Raw genomic sequence first — 16,310 nt, forward strand, 5'->3', positions numbered from 1 at the left:
CTGCTCCTCTGTTTCACTGTGAGTCTTAGGATATCTACCCGATTTGTCAGACTGTTTTTTTGCCCATGTTCCAATACAAGAACGGTAGCATTCTGCTAGCATGCATTCAGTGCCGATAGTATAGGTTGATGCAGACTGTCAACCATCCATATTCTGCAGGAGCATTCTTATTTTCAGGCCTGGCTTAGCCCTGCACAGGATGTCTCTATTTTCAGGCTTGATTAATCCATTCACACAGTTTTCTGTCTCCCCCATCATCACATGTGATTTTTAAAGTTGTCTTATTCACGGAAAACCATGCTACCTGACCAGCATACTAGTGACAAAAATAATTTAAAAAAGAAAGATACATATCTTGCAACTCACTTTTACTGAATCAAAAATAAATGACACATCTGGTAGAATTTTGTGAAGCAGTTTGTTAAATTCTACTGATTTTACATCATCTCTTTGATAATGTACTTATATTTTTTATTCATTTTTGTCATTGTCTGTTGTTTAAACATATTTCCGAGTAGTATCCCACATTCCTACTGGAAGTAGGAGCAGTTTTGGTATTCAAATTATATGCTAATTATTTATCCAGATTTTTAGCTTGATGTTCCTATTTTTCACGGGCTTTTGGTTCTATTTTCAATGCTTGCAGGTTGGCAGGTATATGCAGAAGCTTGTTCATGAGTCTTCACTGATGCAGTTTAATATCATTCATTATGGTCTGTGTAATATGACAGACTAATTGATGGTATAAAAACATCATGAGCTAAGTGTAATAGTGCTTGCAGCACACTGAATAGCTAACTGGTGAACATTTCTGGCATGGCAGGTTTTGGGCCTTTTTCTCTGCACACTGTTTCTGTTAGGGTTTCTGTCAGAAGAACGAAGGCGCATTATGTCGAATGCATCTTCTTCGAACTGTAAATGTCAAAAACACAAAATGATGAAGCGGCTTTTAAGTGAATTCTTTCCCTGGGAAAAAGTTGCTTGGCCGCTTCCGTCACTTTGCAATTTTCGGCACTATAGTGCGATCTCAGAGTTGGTATATTTAAGTAGGGGGTGTGTGGGGGGCACAGCTCTTTTTTGTTTTCATTCTTTTGTGGTCGATATAACAGCATTCGATCTTTTGATCGTTTGCTATTATAACATAGACCCTTCTGTTAAACTGATTGACTTTATGACGTAGGATCATGTAATCAGTAGCTTGGAGTGATGCATATCTCTGCTAGTCACCAGAGGAAACAGGAACAGAAGTGGTCAGACAGGAGCCAGCTCTATGAGTCGAACAAGGAGAAAGTGGGTAGGGAGGTCATTTCAGGCATTTAGGACAAGTTGAGGGTGAAAAGGCCAGGACACTGGAAAGAGCTTTTAGGAAGAATGGAGCGAATATGTGATTGAGATCCCATGCATCATACGCAGTGAGATAATCAGGACAGTCAGTATGGTGGGCTGGAGCAGTGGAACAGGAAGTGGAAAGACCACAGACATGGGATGATATGATTGACAGACCATGATGCTTTGCCAGAGATTGTCTGCACCTGTCGCCCCTGGGATTCAGGTTACTGGCTAAGGCTCTTGCCACCCCTATAGTGCCTTTTTTAGGCAAAGTTCAAATGACAAAACCACCACCATAACAGGTACAAGCATGCAAAATCTGAAGGTAATGCTACTCAATGCTAGATGTCTAAACCTCAAAATGCACTCTCTTGAGGCACTCCTAAAAATGGAGAACATCGATATCTGTGCAGTAACTGAGACCTGGTTCAAGGCTCCAGAGAGCACCCCTGCAATACCAGGCTACAACTCTTACCACACTTTTCGGCCACCAAAGCAGGCCCGAAACACTAAAGGTGGAGGAGTGTCAATATTCACCAAGGATATTCACACAACAAGGCTAGTTGCCCAACACAATGCGTCTGAAATTCTCCAGGTGCAACTAACACTAGGTAAGACTGCAATCCAAATTGTAGCTTGCTACAGATCCCCCACCATACCCCAAGATTCTCACTACACCTTTCTAAACATACTGGAAAATATTAAGATAGAACCAAACACCCTAATACTGGGTGATTTTAACTACCCTGCCATTAACTGGGAAAACTACTCGTGTACCAACACCTTTGCCCAACGGTTCTTGGAATTCATAAATTCCAACGCCCTGGATCAACTAATCTATAGTCCCACCAGGGGCTCCAATATCCTAGACCTGGTCATTACCAACATGGGAAATCGATGCTCCACACCTATGGTCACCCCCTCATTAGTCAGGTCTGACCGTAAGCTAATCACCCTTAACATCCACATCCCACCCCCCAGTAAGGAAACCTCCATAAAAAACTTCTCCAAAGCCAGCTTCATGCTACTCAAGTCAGAAGTGACAAACTTCATGACATCCATGCAGACGGGAACTGAAAGTTCAACTGCTGAATCCTACACTAAGGCACTGTATGAGCACATCCACTCATGCATGAATCGTGCCATCCCAAATAGAACCAAGATGCTCTCATCCAAAAAAAGAAGCCAATCTGGTGGGCCCCTGCCATAAACAAACTTTACAACAAAAGGAAGAAACTGTTGCAGAAAAGAGGAAAATCCCAGGATGCAAAAAACTTCCTTACCAGCCTCAGTAAGAAACTGAGATCCCTCATAAAATCCTCCAAAGCTAGTTACGAAAATAAAATTGCCAAAGATTCCAAAGACAACCATAAGGCATTGTATAACTATGTCAAGAATCTAAATGGCAATGCTCATATCTGCTCTGAGCTAAAACAGAATGGCATTAAATATACTGATCCCAAGGATATTGCCAGTATCCTGGCAGATCGATTTAGTGCCAACTTCACTCCCCTCTCACCCCCTAAATGGCCCATCTCAGTACCAGAAGATTGCCAAATTCCAGTAATAACGGCCACACAGGTAAAAAACGCACTCTCCAAAGCTAAGAATACAGCATCCATGGGACCAGATGACATCCCGGGCTGTGTACTACATGAGCTACAATATGAACTGGCACCTCACCTAAGTGTCATGTTTAATCATAGCCTCACCTCAGGTTTCGTGCCCACTGAGTGGCGCAGAGCTACAGTTATCCCACTCCACAAGGGGGATCCACCTTGGATCCCAGAAACTACCGTCCCATCAGCCTGACAAGCCTTATCTGCAAGGCCATGGAGCATATTATCATGGAACTTATAAACAAAGACATTGGCAACCTTCAAACACTGGACCCCACCCAGTTTGGGTTCGTGAAGGGCAGATCTTATCTCCTGAACCCGATTGACTTCTTCAAATCAGTCTCCAGAGCCATGGACAAGGGTAAGGTGGTCCACACAGCCTATCTAGACCTTGCCAAGGCCTTTGACACCAAAACCACTCTGGAATCATAGATAAACTTACTAAGCTGGGCATTAATCCCTACATCACCCAATGGGTTGCTAACTGGCTTACTGATAGAACCCACACTGTAAAAGTAGCCGACTCCAAATCCAGCTCCAGACAAGTGACAAGTGGAGTACCTCAGGGTTCAGTCCTGGGACCGCCCTTGTTTGGCATCTACTTCTCTGAAGTACAGGCCAACACTAAGGGACTCTGGATAACAAAGTTCGCAGATGACTGCAAACTGGGAGCCATTATCGAATCCCCAAATGATGTGGATACTCTACAAAAGGGCCTTACAGAAACAGATGCTTGGTGCCAGAGCCATGGGCTCAAGCTCAATGCCAAGAAATGTATAGTTATCCCCTTTGGGAAAAAACATGTATCCGTGAATTACCATATAGGTGGCAGTACACTAAACACCGAAAGTGTGAAAAGAGACTTAGGGACACAGGTGGATAGTGGTCTCACCTTCGATAACCACATCGCCACAACAGTCAGGAAATCCTTCTATGTGGCACACCTCATCACTAAGGGCTTTTCATCCAGAAAAAAGGAGGTCATTGTCCCACTGTACTCATCCCTCATTAGACCCATTATAGAATACAACGCCCCATTTGGTATGTACCTCTCAAGACATCTGCAACAACTGGAAAGGCCGCAGAAATACCTCACTAAAAGAATTACATGCCTAAAGCAGATGCCCTACGCTGACCGCCTTAAAAAACTCCAGCTATACTCTGTCACATATTGTCTACTCAGAGGCGATCTCTGCTTAACATACAAGGCCATGTCAAACCCAGAGCTGTTGGACATGCTACACTTAAAGAAATCCCAATCCCTCAGAGCCACATGCTCCAGGGATCTAAACCTTGTCATCACAATAAACAAAACATGCTGGAGGGATAGGTTCCTGACCCAGAGACTCCCCAGACTCTGGAATAGATTGCCCATACATGTCAGGCAGAGTGCCTTTTTGGCCCTCTTCAAAAGGAACCTTGACGATTGGATGGGAGAAAGGAAATTCACCCTGGGGATCACGTCAGTCGCCCTGCTAGACAGGGGTCCAGAGAAGTAAATAGTGTGGGATGAAATAGCCAGGGAATTGTTATGGCTAGGCTTGTATAGGCCCTAGGGCTGATAGCCTAGTACCAACCTATGAACCTATGACAGGAAGGATAGGGGCCATAGATCAGAAAGTGGAGATGGGAGTCAGTTATGTACCAAACATATGTATGTATTAACACAAACCACCAGGCCAGGTTTGCAAGATTTATTCCAGTAAAATCTCTAGCGCTTCGGCTCACAGCCTTCAAGGCTTTTGTATAGATAGTCAAGTTTTATATTGAAATATGGCACTTCAATTCTTCATGGACTGAATACAGAGTGCAACTGGAAATTTTATATTTAATAAGGTGGAGTTTTCTTTAATGACTTAATTAGTGTTAATTGAACAATGATGGCATGATTTTATATATGGTGCAGTTTTTTATGTACTGTTTTACTCCGTGAAGGCTGTGAGCCGAAGTGCTAGAGATTTTGCTGGAATAAGTCTTGGATATACCTGACCTGGTGGTTTGTGTTTTATTTATTTATTTATTTATTTATTTCCAGTTTGATAACCGGGGATGTCCACTGGGCCCGAAGGCCCGTTTTCAGTGGAGGCCCGGGGAGAAAAGCTCCAAGTAACAGACACTTTGCACTTTTAAAGCTGCATATTCCTTAATATTGCACACTTAAACAATTTAATAAAGTGGAATACTCTCTCTCTCTCTCTCTCTATATATATATATATATATATATATATATATATACACATATACATTGGTAGAAGAATGCAGATTGAGTAGCTGAGAGAAGAGGGAAAAGATGAGTAGCAGGAGAAGGCATATAAGCAGAGGGGAAGTGAGGATTTAAAGGGTATCTGCAGTGAGATTAATATAAGGGAAAAAAAAAAGAAATGTAGAGTATGGGGAGCAGAAGAAAGATTAGAGAGATGAGGGGCAGGAGGGGGAAAGTAATAGCTAGGAAAGTAATAGGACCTAGGAGGGAAGTATACAATTACATTTCCTGTTTTGGAGGAGGAGAGAATGCAGTAGAGATTTGAATTGTGCAGGACTTGTGGTGATTCTTAGCTGGGGAGGAAGCAGGTTCCATTTCTTTGCTATAGTATAAGAAAGGAGTAGATGACCAGGTGGTCATTTAGGTTTGTGTACAGAAAGAAGATTTTTGTGGCCTGATCTTAGGGGCCTGAGAGGAGTATAGAAAGGTAGGATATTTGAAAGAGCTGGGCAAGCATTGGGTTTGAAAACTAGTTTGTGGGCAGTAGTAAGTTGGATGTAGTCAAGATGATTAGGGAGTTCGAGCCATTGGAGACTATGGAGGGAGATGCAATGGTGAGTAGCATGAGAAGAGTTAGTGGAGAATTTGGCAATTTTGTTGTAGCAACTTTCTAGTTTAGAGGCGATGGAAGCTGTTAGGTTCGTTAGAAGAGGAGCACCATATAATAGAGAAGGTAGAAGGAAGGTGGAAGCGAGGGTTTGTCTTGTAGCTATTGTTAAGAAGCTAGTGTTTCTATAAAGCATACCAAGCTTCTGGTGTTTTTTTTATATTTAGTTGAACATGAGTATTAAATTTCAGGTGTTCATCAATAGTAACACCAAGTAGCTTGGCATGAGTAACAACTTCTATTGTGGAGTGGGTGAGGCTTGTAATCTTGAAAGAGGATTTATCAAGTAGAGGAGCTTTAGAGGGGGGAAAGAGGATGATGTGGGATTTATTGGCATTAAGAGAGAGATGGTTTAGAAGCATCCAATTCTCTGTAGCAGTGAAGGCCAATTGGGTCTTGGACTGGAGTTCGGGAAGGCTAGAGGCAGAGCAGACTAGAGTGGAGTCATCTGCATATTGGACTATTTGAGAGTGAGGAATTGCAGAGTGAAAATTATTGATGACCACGTTAAAGAGTATAGGTCTGAGAATAGAGCCCTTTGGAACTCCGGTGGGGGTAGGAAGGAAGGAGGAAGATGTCCCTGTTTGCCATTTCACAGCTTGGGATCTGTCTGAGAGATAACTTCTGAACCAAGAAAGGGAATCAATAGAGAGATTGAGATTAGAAAGGTGGTTGAGAAGGAGTGTGTGCGATACAGTGTCAAATGCTTTGGAAAGATCGAGAAGGACAGTAGAGACAATGTCTCCAGAGTCATGGGCATGGTTGACAATATCTAAGAAAGAGAGTAGAGCAGTAATGGTACTGTGGCCAGGACGGAAGCTGTGCTGAGTAGGGGTAAGGAGATGGTTATTTAGTATGTGGGGCATGAGTTGCTGGTGGATACATTTTTCCAGGATTTTAGAAATTGGGGAAAGAATGGCTATTGGGCAGAAATTAGAAGTGCTATTATTTTTGCCTCCTTTATGAAGGGGCAGGATGTAAGCTGCTCGCCATAGTTTGGGAACATAAGATTCTTGGATGGATCTATTGATGAGAATACTGATTGGTATGGCAATGCCATCAGCTGCCAGTTTGAGAAAGAGAGATGGGATATTGTCGGGGGCATTAGAGCAAGGCTTGAGTTTGGTCAGATGTTTTTTAATATAGCTGGTGGATACAGGTTTTAAGCGGAAAGTGGGAGGGGGATTAGGAGAGCAGGAGTGGGGAGAGGATGGGAGAGAAGGATTGGGTGGAGGGCAGGGTGTAGATTTTGAGAAGGTTTTGGTCAGTTTGGCTATAGAATTGGTAAAGAAGGAGTTTAAAAGGGATGCAATTTCTGTGTCGGTCTTGTTGTTGTCGGGACAGGGATTGGATTTGGAGCCTGGGAGTAAGAGGGAGTTAATGGACTTCCAGAATTTTTTGGGATCATTTGAGAGGGTAGACTGTAGTTTAGTGTAGTAGGATTTTTTATCTTTTGTGATAAGTTTTTTGGTTAGATTGCGGAGTTGCTTATATTGAAGGAGTGTATCTGGGTGTTTATTTTTGTTATAAATTTTCCAGATTTTGTCCCTTTGATGCATAAGAGTTTTAGTGTCCTTAGTTAGCCAAGGGGCAGAGTTTTGTTTTATTTGTTTTGTTCACGGTGGGGCTTGAGAGTTTAGAATTTTAAGGAAGGTAGTATTGAAGCTTACCACTGCGTCATCTAGAGGATGAGTTTTAAGGATATCCCAGTTAGTTAGTTTAAGGGTTTCAGAGAATATAGAGGGGTTAAAATTAGTGAGATTGTGAGTATGGGCATATTGGTGTTGGTGAGGGAGGTGTTGGGCAGCTCGGAGAATAAAGGCTGGAAGATGGTCACTTATTGAATGAGGTAAAATACCAGAGTTGGAGATCTTATTAGGATGGCTGACTAGGATCCAGTCTAGGGAGGACCCTGGTGAGTTATTTTTGTTGGGTCTAGTAATGCTCTTTATTAGTTGAGTAAAGTTATAAAGATTAATAGAGAGAGTGGGAGTATTGTTATTAAATTTATTCCAGTCAATGTTGACATCACCTAGAATGTAAGTCTCAAGTTTGATATTTTTTGAAGCCCATAAGAGAATATTTTCTAGGGTCGCGATGTTTTCACCAGGGGGAATATAAATGGCTATAATACAGATACTTTTAAAGTTGTTCATTTTGAGGATTCCAATGGTTAGTTCGGCATTATTAAACTGAGGAATGGTATTCTGGTAAGGGGAGAGATTCAGCAGGCAGTTGTATATTAATGCTACACCACCTCCTTTTTTGTTTTGGCGATCAGATCGGAGAGCTTGGTAGCCAGGTGGAATAATTTCAGTGTTTGTAATGTGTGGTTTTAGCCAGGTTTCTGTGACAGTAATTATGTCAAGTACAGTGTGAGTTAGCCATGCGTGGAAGTTTGTAATTTTATTATTTATACTCTGGATATTAATGGTAATGAACTTAAGATATTTCTGGTTGTTTCTAGAGGAGGAGGTAGTGGGAGAGGTATTGTTAATGGGACCAAGGTTGGGGTGTATGTCACCTGCTAGAGTTAGCCATGTAAAGGGAGAGGGGAGGAGACTCTTGTGATTGTGACATGAAGTTAGAGGGAGATAAAGTTTAGATTTGGTGGCAAAGGGTTTTAAAGAGATTGTATGGCGTTTTAATTTAAAATAATGAAATGGATTAGGTTGAAGTAGGGAGGGGGATATTGGAAGGAATTGGAGTAATAATGGGGGAGGAATGGAGAGAGTGGAGGAGGTGGGGAAGGAGAAAGAAGAGGGTAGTTTGGTGGAGGAGGTTGCATTATAGAGAGTTATTAGGAGGATAAGACATGTAAGAGAAGGGAGTTTATGTGCTAGAGACATGGTGGGCAGAGTAGGAATAAACTTTAGAAGAGAGGATAGAGTTATTGTGGAGGGTTTGGAGCTGATAGGAAGAGAAGTATATGTGAGAGTGTATTCAGATAAGGAATAGGAAGGGGGAGGAGCAACTAATTGAATTGCAGTATAGGCGGGGGAGGGGTGAAGGAGTGGGATAGGCTGATGGGAATTGGGGGGAGTTTCAGGTGTGTATAAAGTTAGAGGTACTGGGGGTGGGTGGGAATTGGGGGTAGGGTAGGGGAGCGGAGTGAGCCCATAGGGCGAACGGAGCGGGTAGACCCACTGAGGGAGAGATCCCAGAGAAAAACTATCTGTGGAGAGCTGTCTTAGTATATAAGTATGGGATAGGTAGAAGGTAATGATCTCAACAAAAGGGATAGTAGACAGGGAAGGGTAAGAGAGTTTGTGTACAGTTAGAAGGAAGGAAAAAGATTGTAGGGGCAGTAGATCTACAAATAATTAAACCGTAAGTCTAGGGGAAGCATTAAAGTCAGTGAGGTAAGGTAGAGGGAAGGGTGCCACCTAGTGGACAAATGTAAAATAGCAAGGAGTAGCTTCTTCTAAAAGTAGCAGGGCTGAGAAAAGTACAGGTACTAGGGGGAAGGAGTTAGGTTTAAAGAACGGAGGGAAGCAATTAAGTTAAGAAAAAAGGCTTTGGCTGCTGGACGAACTGGCTAGGGAGTATACAAAGTCTAACAGTCTTTCAACAGAGTTACTTTTAGAACAGTCATAGTTGTATTAGGAACACATACTTTCTTTAATTTTATTTCCTCCTTAGAGGGACAGTTGCACAGGGAGATTAAGTTTCAGTTCCTCGGTAAGGAAATGGTAGAAGATATGGTAGGTGAAGGACGATGGTCATCAGCAGCAGGGCAGTCTCTCACAGGAGGATAATACAGGCAGGATGGACAGCTGGGAAAATAAAATTGAGACAAGAGGTGAAGGAAAAAGAGATTTAGGCACACTAAAGAAAGCAATTAAAAAGGCACGTTAAGTAGAAATACTGGACACTGCAATGTTCAACTAAGGCAATGTAACACTGTTTTACAAAAACAATATGACAAAGACAATTTGAATAAAAACAAGCAGTTAAATAGGTACATTGAGTAGAAGTACTAGTCGCAGCAATGTTAAACTACGTTAATGTACCACTGTTTTGCATAAGCAATATAGCAGAGACAATCAATTAAAAACAACGGAGTTCCATCAGAATAGCCAGAATATAGAGTAGGTACAATAGAATCAAATAATCAATACATATCTGAAATGAGTCATTCAAGAACTGCAGGAGAGCTTGTTTCAAAAGCAAGTATAATGAAACACTTTGGTAAAGACGCTTAGTTAGCTAGGGGGTTGATTAACATGCAAGAAAGTGGCACTCCAGCATCACCAAATTGGTTATAAATGTTTGTCAAAGCAGTATATTAAACAGAGATTCTTCGATAATAGTAGGGGTAGGGCTCGTGTTTTGCCTCTTTATGGCACAAAATGTTATAGTAAGTAGGTTATTCAGGTGTATTCCTCGGCAGTAGTAAAGTATAGGGCAAGTAGCCGGCCTCGCTCTTAATATACACTATTGGTGGATTAAGTAGAGCGTTTACTATTCAAGGATCGCAGCTGAGACTCAAGCGGCCGTCCACAATGCAGTAAATACACCCCAGGAGCGGGAACGCATGCTCAAGTATCTGAGGCCGTGAAATGTTCTACTGAGTTTGCTATTGTTGCTGCTGATACATACGCATTAACTTTGTGACATTTAATATATTGCTTGGCCCATAGAAATAACAAGTGCTCTCTCACTTTCTCTCTCTCTATTTCTACAGAGAGATGTATGGGAATTGATCATTGTTGACTAGCTGTGCTGTTATATTATCTAATGATACTGAAATCAAGAGTATAGTGAGGTGCCCTCCACCCCCATATGGCAAGCATTAGCATTGCTTTATGAATGTCCAGTATTGCATGATAATGTCACCTTCATTCATTTGATGCTGGCAAAGTAACCTAAAAACTTGTATCTGAGACACACACCCCCATACCGCATATCAGAAGCCTAGCATTGAGAGATTTATACTTTAAAATGGTGGTAACATACTAAGCAACATGATGTTAACATTCTAATAAAACAAGATGCAATTACTTAAAAATGTTTTAACAAATGTACAGATGAATACAGTCATAACCACAATTAATTGTCATTATATGACAGTGATATGAAAGAGAATAGGATTGGCAGATACCCTTTGTTTGATTTTTTTATGATTGCTTTGGCTGTGTTCTTCAGCAGATCACATCTCATCAATCGAAGTCATCGGTAATGAAACACAACTCACTCTGCACACACTTCATCCTAACAAAGTGTATAAAGTAAGGATTGCAGCAGGAACCAGCATGGGATATGGAATTCCATCGGAATGGACACAGCATCGTATTCCAAACAGGGATAACCAAACACACGGTAGGAAAAGTGTCTGTATTTATACTCAACATTGATACAAATGTTATTTATGTTTTTTCTTCTGAGTCCCACAGCTCCAGAGAAATGAAAGTGTCACACTATTGGTACTACTGAGAGAAACAAAACAAAATGTACATTAGTTAGGGAGTGATCTTTTGCAGATTACCAACTGGTGTGTGAAACCAGTGATGATGACTTATAGGAAAAATGCTAATCAGTACAGGAGATGAAATGTCCATTTTATAAGACACTGATCAAGGCCATCCAATTATTTTATTTTCATTTTACTTCTTTATAGAGAAATAAAGTTAATGCATTTAAAGACATGCCATACAATGATATCGGAATTGTCAAGGAAATATCTTTTTAAAAATCTGAGTCAAAATTACAATTATTCAATGTATTTATCCAGGCTCATATGACATTAGGTATAAATACAAGGTTATGCTTGTTATTCTGATGGATCTCAACAACAATAATCTTATTGCATTTTTAGTCCTGAAGCATGGCACAGGTGTACAGTATGGTGTTATTTAAAACAGACAAGGACAGGTACAAGGATAGATGACTTCATTTCACAGGAGGTTAGAGTCTGTGGCATGTTCTGTTTCTGAATTGGTTCATATGTAAGATATGTAAGATCCCCTTGGCTTTAAAACGTCCAGGCAAGTATTCCTGTTTCTTATGAGAGTTATTGGTAAATCTAAACAAGTAAGCAATGCAAGAATTCATATTAAGCAAAGCAGTTCCTTAACCTTCTTCAAACAAAAAAATGGAAGAAAGGATAGGTAATTGTAAATACGCATCAGGTCTACCTCCACAATCTCATTGGAAGGGGGGGGTAATAAGTAATTGGACTTATAAGTTAGGCCACATATTGTGTATCAGTCATCAGCTTAGTTGTAATCCATGAACGTATAATTGGACAGTATGAAAGGTACAGAACGACCTAGGCAAGAAGAGCTGGAGAATGACCGGTCATATACTTACTGTGTTCAAGAGCAATTTAACAATCCTTTACATTGCAGATAATATGGGATTTGCAGCAAAATGCAGAGCTTATGGGGAAAAATATGAGCTGGAGATGGTTACATACCAGATAGGAAGATGAGAAATGACACAGGACAGGAGACTAGTCCACTAGTCAGTACAGGGTGAAGAAAGGTAGTAGGAAAGCATAGGACAAGATTATATATAATAAGAGTACAGGCCAGTGGTCTGGCACATAGTAATGTGAGATGAGAAAGTGGTGAGTGACCCCATAAAAGCGAGAATAAGGAGGAGGAGACCATGAAAGAGAGACAGAGTTGGGCATGTGGGAGCCAACACCATGAAGTGGGCATGGAGGACAGCTCAGGCATTTAGGACAGGCTGGCGGGTGAAAGCAGCAGAACATTGATAAGGGCTTTTAGGAAGAGTGCAGGTGAGATGTGAAAGAGTGTGGGGTAATAAGGGCCAACAGGGATGTAATCAAGACAGACAGTGAGGTAATCAGGACAGACATACAGTGAGATAATCAGAACGGATATACCATGAGGTAATCAGGACAGACTTTGAAAAAATCAGGACAGAGAGTGAGATGGACTGGAACAGTGCAACAGAAAGTGGAAAGCCTGCAGACAGGAATGGTAGGGGGTATAGGTCCAAAAGGGAAATGGGAGATAGTGTGTGGCTACAAAAGTGGACTTTAGACACTCAGTCACCATACGTTTTAAGTATTTTTATGGGAGATCAGACCACAGTCAATTTTTGCCATCCCTCTCAGGCTTAGTAATACATAGAAGGAGGTGACAAAGGTGATTAGCAAGAGAGTGGGCTTATGCATGTTGTGGTGCATGAGTGCATCACTGAAAGACAGCTGAGGGGTGTCATTATAGTTGCATATGGCTGAGTGCAGTGTGAACGCACTTGTGGTTAAGGAAGAAGAGACAATGTTAGTGGATCGATACAGCGCATCAGCTGTTAGGTATATAAGGCATGCTAAAGAGGTAATAGAAGATGAGGGCAGCAAAAGCAGGAATTGAAGGTTGACAGAAAGGGTCAAGAGGGGATGCAAAGAGTTCTTTTGCACATAATAGAAGTTAGAAGAGAAAGGGCAGATCTGTCCAGGCTGAGCAAAAAATTGGAGATTAAAGCAGACTAGAAAAAGCTGATGTATAAAATCAATACTTCATTTCAATCATTTTATTTATTTATTTATTTATTTTTCTGCTGCAGCTGAACATTACCAGTTTCCAGATCTTCTCCTTGATTACCAGGTCTGCCATACCCATCTTAGCCTCCTCTGGACCCAAGCCAACTCTAGTCCAGGGGTAGTGATAAAGTCAAGGAAGCTGGTGTAGCATCATGCTGCATGCCTGCGGGTGTGCCTTAATTACCTGCTCCCTCATGGCAAACTTGGAAGCTCCATGACTGCTGCCCTGCAGAGGTGATTGCACATTTCCCTGCATACACAACCTCCTAAATGAGAGGCTCACTGCTTATGCAGCATGAAGCTAGACAGGCCCATAGGCTTCAGTCTGCAGCAAGCTTTTAAGCTTCTTCCCTGCCCCCAGGATGGATGAGCTGACATCTGCTGCTCACTCCCATCCTCCCCCCTGCAGCCCCATCATGCCAGTGTTGCTAAGTTAATACTGGTCATCTGTGGTATAGTACAGGCTTTAGCCCTCTGTGCCATGGGGTCACCATTTTGCTTCAGTCTTTAAGAAGGGAAGCAGTGGGAGGGTTGCAATGCTGGGCTGTATTATAGAGTATGGAAGCAGTAAACCAAGGCCAGGATTAGTACAGAGAGAGAAGTGCAAGTTGAATTGGCTTCCCAACAGGATATCGGAGCAGAAGGACCAGAGTGACTGCCTCCCAGGATCAGGAATCTGGCCAGTATGCTAGAAGATCTAGTGTTTTCAGTACATATGGCTATTGCAATTGATTTCCACTTCATAGAGGTCCCATTCCTGCAAAATTGTAAAAACAGAAAATAAAGCAAGCTGGGGCATTATTAGGAAAAAGCTGCTATACACCTGCATCCACTTACTTGTTATTATCACCTACAGGATTACACAAGGTTAAGGTGATCATCCCTTTTCAAGAAACTAGCTGTTGACAAAATGGTGCTTGCTTTCACACCCAGGTACCATTTTCCTTATATCACAAGCAAGGGTATAAGTTTAAGAACTTTAAGACCGAAAGTGATATAGTGTCCTTGACAGAGAGAGGCAGGGGCAGTACAAGAACAATTCCAGTGATCTATAGGGATGTTAGCCTAACAGTAGCGGCAAAGAAAGTCAAGAAGAGAATCCTGAGGAGACGTCTGGTTACTTTCCTGGGTAATAGCAAACTCTAGGGCAACAAACTGCATGCTTACATGGCCATCAGAAGCTTTCAGGGACCTTTTGCATGGCTGATTACAGGACAGCTTGACAAGGGAGTAGTGATAAATGCGGACTACCAGGACTTCAGTATGACCTTCCCAGGACTTTCCATGACCTTCCTCTCAGTACCACACTGTTGCAGGCTGGGACAACTAAAAGGCTTAGTGATGAGATCATGTTTAAGTAAGTGGAGTTCTGGGTGGTTTAGTGTTAGGACACAAAGTGTTGTGAACAGATGAGGGATGATGGCAGGCATAAACTTGACTAATGGAGGACCACAGAAGTCTGTTTTGGGTCCATTGTTCCTCATTGTTTTCTTTTAGATATTTATAAAGGAAAAAATAATGGCTTGGTCCTTTTGCTGGTGTCACAAAGTCAGGTACATCATTGAAAGGTGAGGGGATAGCCTAAGAAAGGGTTTGGAAAGGCTAGCCAAGCAGGCTGGAAGATTGCCTTTGAGCTTAACTGTGTAGACAAAGTATATTGTACATTGGCTGCAGCAACCCTGAATAGGGCACATGAGCCTGGGGGGGTGACGTGATGGCAGCAGAGCAGGGCACATGAGCCTGGGGGGGTGACGTGATGGCAGCAGAGCAGAGAAAAGATTTGGGAGTTACTGACAACACTTACATTTCTTCACCAGGATCAGACTGAGAAGACAGTGGAAGTAGTCTTCACAATGTTGAGGTTATACACAGGGAGACAGACCCCTGATCAAAGACTGAATACTCCTTACTTCCTGAATCAGACAAAGTACTTGTTTACAGAGAGGGTTGTGGACCATTGAATGGACAACTGAAATGGATTTCACAAAGGCATTCAAGAGGGCACTAGATGGTTAAGAAAAGTAGGAATGGGAAAACAGGGATGGAGAAGGTAAACTGCAGAATGTACTTTAAGGTAGACTGAATTATTGTCTCCTCTGCAGTCAAGCAAATATAACTGCTTTAAACTTCAGTTTTTTTAGCGTTCCTTAATTTGTTGCACCTTTCTTTAAAAATTTCTGCTGACTTTTGCCTGTGTTTAAACACAGACAGCACAAAGTTGCCCACTGACGGCTTACTGTAATTGTTATTGTTTATAAATGATGTGCCAAAAACAAAAAAACTTCATACTGCACAGTTGCAAGTCCTGATTAATCTGCTTCAGATATGACTGACACTCTCCCTGACATTTGCAGTAATCAGAAATCCACACATTACCGCATTACTACTCAGTTTTGAGCAATGGCTGGGCTTGCGGTCCTGAGTGCAGGAGAAACAGACACCAGGATGAGCATATTCCAGGCCTTACATACTGACTGGATCATCCTTTACTTTGGTTCTATAGCACTCTGAGTGTATATTGATATGAATTTTCAGTTAGAATTGCAAATAAAAGAACAACCTCCAGAGGGTTGCCACTTTCATCCACAAATTGATGACAAAAAAGATCCCCTCCAAAGTTGAGGACAAAAATGGTTCATTCAAAAGTGAACTAACAAAAAAAAAAGCAGTGGTAATGTCACATGCCACTAACTTAACCAAAGACCTTTGGTAGCTCCTTGATGAAGTTTCTAAAACACACACTGTAAAAGTAAATAAACCACCTGAATCAAGCACTGAAAAGTCGACCATGATTGCTTAAATGAATGCCAGTGCGAAACTCATGTCCGTCTGACATCTCTGCTGCCATGCTGAACATGCTTCTTAATAGGTTTCACCCCAGGCAGCTGTACTGCACTCCCAGCCCTAGCTATGGCGCTGAATATTTCAGTTGTATCGAAGCTCCAGTTTCATCTGCCATATTTCAGTACTCTTTAC

At 41.7% G+C, this 16,310-nt stretch overlaps 1 protein-coding gene across 2 annotated transcripts in view; it reads left to right on the forward strand.

Annotated features, from left to right (window-relative positions):
* The window catches only part of LOC122806652 (immunoglobulin superfamily DCC subclass member 4-like), a 2,205,210-nt gene that overhangs the window by 1,824,282 nt on the left and 364,618 nt on the right, over window positions 1–16,310 (forward strand). The window contains exon 10 of one of the 2 annotated variants that reach the window (XM_044077249.1): window positions 10,967–11,140. In XM_044077249.1, coding sequence (XP_043933184.1) covers window positions 10,967–11,140 — 174 coding nt within the window. The remainder of the gene's footprint in view (window positions 1–10,966; window positions 11,141–16,310) is intronic. The other variant, XM_044077250.1, reaches the window with a different exon arrangement.

The sequence above is a fragment of the Protopterus annectens genome, chromosome 7.part0, assembly GCF_019279795.1.
Source record: "Protopterus annectens isolate FY-2018-M chromosome 7.part0, PAN1.0, whole genome shotgun sequence".
Taxonomy (NCBI): Eukaryota; Metazoa; Chordata; order Ceratodontiformes; family Protopteridae; genus Protopterus; species Protopterus annectens.